Source organism: Haliaeetus leucocephalus, unplaced genomic scaffold (assembly GCF_000737465.1).
Source record: "Haliaeetus leucocephalus isolate CR32 unplaced genomic scaffold, Haliaeetus_leucocephalus-4.0 Scaffold656, whole genome shotgun sequence".
In the NCBI taxonomy this organism is placed as follows: domain Eukaryota; kingdom Metazoa; phylum Chordata; class Aves; order Accipitriformes; family Accipitridae; genus Haliaeetus; species Haliaeetus leucocephalus.
Genome location: NW_010973092.1, coordinates 3,456,936 through 3,461,659, shown reverse-complemented (window position 1 = coordinate 3,461,659; position 4,724 = coordinate 3,456,936). Strand labels below are relative to the sequence as shown.

The following is a 4,724-nucleotide window of genomic DNA, read 5'->3' as shown; positions in this document are numbered from 1 at the left end:
CCCCGCCCTGCCGTGCGCCTGACGTCACCGCGCCGCCGCCCCACCCGTTGCCATGGCAGCAGGGCCTGGCGGCGCAGAGCGGGACGGGAGGCCCGGCGGGACGGCCCCGGTTCTCGGCCCCGGTTTGCCCGTCGTTCCTCTGGAGCGGCGGGGCCGAGGCTCGCCGCAAGGAGAAGCGGGTGCTGGGGGGGGAGGCGTCCCTCCGCAGCCCCCGACGACACCGGGCCTGGGCCCGGGCCCAGCCCCGCCGCGCTGCTGGCGGGGCCAGGCCGCAGGCGGGGCCGTTCCCAAAACTACCAGCAGCCATTTTTTGGAACAGGGCGGTCAGGCAGATAGGCGGGCCCTTCCCAGCCACGCTGGTCGCACCTTTTATTTTTTTTCTAGAAGATGGGAATGGATTTTATTTAAAATTTTCATTCTGCATTTTAAATGGCACGCGTTTAAAGGTGGGGTTTGGAGAGGCCTCTGTGAATGAGTGTAGAGCTGGTTCTTGTCTGCTGCCGTACGTGTTTAGAAACAGCGGGACCCAGGGGTTGGGAGCCTCAAGGGTTTGCAGAAGCATTTAGGATAGTGTGAGCGCTGCTGTCTGCAGGTGTTACTCCTCTTGAAGCGCTGTCTACAAATGCATATTTAAAGAACTGTATGTGCCCCAAATTAATTAAAACTCTCGTCCTTCCATGAAGAAATAAGAACAGATTCAGATGTATGAGATCCTTCACAAAGCGGGAGAAGAAGTTAAAGAACAGCAGTGAAGTGCAAGCATGAGGACAAGGGGCAGACAGTGGCTGTTAAAATATTGTATGAGAAATCAGAAAAATCTGTTAACAAAACCACAATGAGGGGCGTAAAGTTTCTACGGGTTAGCAGCTTTAAATGCGTAAAACAAGGGGGAAATGGCTTGAAAATTAGACCTCCATCATTGCCAGGGTAGGTGGTGACTTGTAGCCTGCTCTGTGCTCAAAACAGCATGAAAAAATATTGTTTCTACAATACCTTGCTGCCAAATATAATGAGTATCTAAAGTAAATTTAGAATTTGGAGACAAAGTTTGGAAATGACATTGGCAAAAGCAGTCCCGGTTTCAACTAAGCAGTGGAAGAATATGTGTCAGTTCTGCTGAGTTACTAATTATCTGCCTGGGTGTTGTTGCTGTGGGTACTTCTGTACCAGAGCTCTTGCCTGCTCTCAGCACGGGAGAGGGAAAGCAGAACTGGCCGAAAGGCTTCCCCTCTTGCTTCTGCAATTCGAAGGTCAGCATTGCAGCTCACAATGTGTCCTGCCCCAGCTTCTCCAGCTGGCTTTTTTTGTCAGCTGTGGGTTACATCACTTTCCTTTGGCTCTCTTCCCAGCATCCCCAGTGCACACTGGCTGCAAAAGGGGTGGTGTATTTATTATACCAGTTCCCTGCCATCCCTAAACAGAAGAGGGATTATCTACAAATATTTCCTCGCAAAGATATTTCAGCATTGTTATGGTGCAGTGGGGAGATCTCCCCTAAAAGCTCAGTGGTAACTTTTGAGTTTACACCTATGTCCATGAAAGTCTGCAAGAATTTTAGTCTGGATGTAGGTTGTGTTGGATTTTCTCTTAGCCAGAGATACCAGCTCACTCTGATTTAATTGAACTTCTGCAAAATATGGGAACGATAACTTGTAGTAAGATTACAAGGTCATAAATTTCAATTCTTACTTTTCGGCTGTATATTCAGCCCACTTCGACTCTTTGCAGTAATTGGATGTTTTAAAAATTTAGTTCTTATCAATTTTTAATTAGGCATAATGGCACGTTTTGCCATATGGGTCCCTCAACTTCTCTCAAAGTTAGTGTATGTGGAGGCCTTACCTCTAAATGCAGACTGATGTCCTGGTTCTTGGTGGCATTAAGGAGATGTGGTACCACGGGGAGTGTAGCCCTCAATTAAAAAAAAAAAAAGGTAATTAAAAGGACAGATACTTTTGTACTAAGTTAAAACTAGCTTTGGTTTTAACCTAAAGCAGCTTCAAAATATCAACAGATAGGAATGTAAAAATTAAATGGTAAATGGACCTCAATGTGAAATAGTATATGTTATTAATGTGATTCTTTGAATATGTGAGTTCTTACCTATGATTGATTAGTATAAGTAAAATGCATTCAAGAGGTTATTTTTTAAGCTAATGAAAAGAGCTGCTTGTGTCTTTGCTATATTCCTGGCTCAGCAGTATTAGTTCAGAGTCTGGAGATGCATTGTGAAAAATAACTTGGTAAATATGTTTGAATATTGGAGGAAGGCTGATGGAGGAGAAACAAAGACTTTTAGCGTATTTTCAAAATAATGTCAATCTTCAATTAAGCAAATTATAGTTCTTGTTATCAACCTTTTAAAGAGGAAGGCTATATGAACTGAAATAAAAAGCCATGGTAGAAAGTGTTTTTCTTCTTTTACCAACAGTGATTTCATCATAAGAATATTGTCAACCTGATTCATGTATTTAGGCAGAAAAAAAAGACTTCACTTGGTGTTTGAATTTAATCGATCATACAATTCTAGACGAGCTCCAGCATTATTTCCATGGATTGGATAACAAAAGGCTTAAAAATACCTTTTCCCATTACTACAAGCAATCGAGTACCATCACAACAATAATGTAAGAACTCACTTGAAAGATTGATCATAAATAAAATGTTACCGCTTTCAGATCACACCTTTTCTTTTTTTGTAGTGTTTTGTCATACAGATATCAAAAGTTTTAATTCTTTATTGAGAAAAAGGTTTTGTTTCATAGTTTAAGACTTCCAATTGGCTTGAAATGATCTGCAGAATTGGAACAATACAGTAAAGAGACATCGGAGTAGATGATCAGAGGAGTACTTGGATAGTAGTAATACTTACTACTACAGAGTATTTGGACCCATCTCTGAAACTCTGAAGAGATAAAAATATTCAGTACTTGATCCAGCCCATTGCATTACTACCTTGCCAGCTGTCTTCCCTGCCTTCCCTTGTCCTGCTCCCACCTCATCCTTCTCCTTCGTGCTGTCTCATCAGTTTTAATCACTTTTGGTTTGTCCTGCTGTTGATGGGTGGGGTACTGTGCAGAAATCAGTACTGTACTGTGCAGAAATCCTGCTCTCTTTCACTCATCATCTACATTAAGCAGTTGCTAATTGTAGTAGTATCAGGACATTGATGACTTTGGGAAATGAGGGCACTGTGTGCCTCACAGAGCCAATTCTGAAGTAGCAGGAGGGTTCTTCTCAGTCCATGCTTTCACGCCTTGAGAACTTCTAAAGCAAACAGAGCCTTATTAAACTATTTTGGTGGTTTTTTTGTGGTTTCTTCCTTTTTCTTTTTTTTTTTCTTTCCTTTGTCATACACCATGAAGTCAAACCTGAGAATATTTTGTTAACAAAAAGTGGAATTACTAAACTTTGTGATTTTGGTTTTGCTTAAACATTAGCTACCCCTGGTGATGCTTATACAGATTATGTGGTTACGTGATGGTACGGGGCTTCTGAACTGGTTTTAAAAGACCCCACATATGAAAAATACATGTGGGGGTTTCGGGGCAGGGGGGAGGGGTGGTGGTGGCATCTGTAATTCAGCAGGTATAGGAGAAGCAGTCTCCTCCATATGATCTTCTGCATACAAAGCAACATTAGCAAAAATGAAAATAATCATATAAAAGCTAAATTAAAACGGTGACATATAACATGCCTACATATAAGGTCAAAGATACTGTTACGCTTTGGTTCCAGATTTAGTGAAAGCAGTGCAAGGTTTATCTTTAAATACAGCACTGTTACTACATAAACCAAACAGATTGTTCATAATTTTTTTATAAATCTCTAGAAGATCGTTATCTATGTTATTCCTAGGTACCTGTGACCGTTTGCCCTGCAAATGATTTTCCATATTATCCATATGAAAAATGTCCAGCAGTGTTGGCGCTGAGCCCCTGTGATGATCAGTGATAAGGGTTGTCTGAAGAGCCCTAAGGAGCTGTGCAAGAGAGGATGCTGTAAAACTGAGGAAAGAAAGATGTGGAACTTCAGGGATGTAGCACACGTGGTTAACAACATGGTAACTCAGAAGTGCTAGGGGTTTTCCAAGTGTGTAATTAATTTCCACTAAAGATTTTATTTTGTATTTTATAAAATTCTGTTATTGTCCACCTGCTGTTATGAAATTCTGGAGAGGAAGTTTGGAATTGCAGAGAGGAGTGATAATTCCTGTCTGTATACTCTCATTTATGCTGTTAGGTATTGATTACTATTATTATTAGTAATAATAATAACAGTACACTGCAGTAGTTTTTCTGGTAATGTTGAACTATAAACAAGGAGGTAAACAGCTTAACAAGCCAGGATAATTCCTTTATTCTCAAACCTCAAATATAGTTTATAGAGCAGAATGAGTCAGCGGGAAGGATCTGCTTTTACGTATCCTTCTTCTCTGAGAGAAGAAGCACAGAGAGGAATATAGCAGTGTTGTATAGTTGGATTCATTTCAAGTTTTAAGATAGCAGGCTTTTGATGAGAGATTTTTAATGTATTTTAGCCATCCCCATGTGGATACTAGAATATGATATACAATCTTTGTATCTGTTTTAACCAGCTGATTTATTATCTGTTCATAATGTACTTTTTTCCAAGCAGTTGGACACCTCATCTTCAGAGTATTTTAAAAGGAGCCCATGTTTTTCAGGGATGGTATTCCCTGCAGTCCAGCATCCTATAAATGC

The 4,724-nt window shown here is 41.1% G+C and overlaps 1 protein-coding gene across 1 annotated transcript; it reads left to right on the top strand.

The window, feature by feature from the left end:
• The first annotated feature begins 52 nt into the window (after positions 1–52).
• Positions 53–3,580, top strand: CDKL3 (cyclin-dependent kinase-like 3). The gene is given in 8 exon segments (XM_010579193.1): positions 53–179; positions 691–729; positions 732–859; positions 2,432–2,488; positions 2,490–2,510; positions 2,512–2,572; positions 2,575–2,626; positions 3,349–3,580. Coding segments are annotated over 8 exon segments (717 nt in total).
• Positions 3,581–4,724: the final 1,144 nt, after the last annotated feature.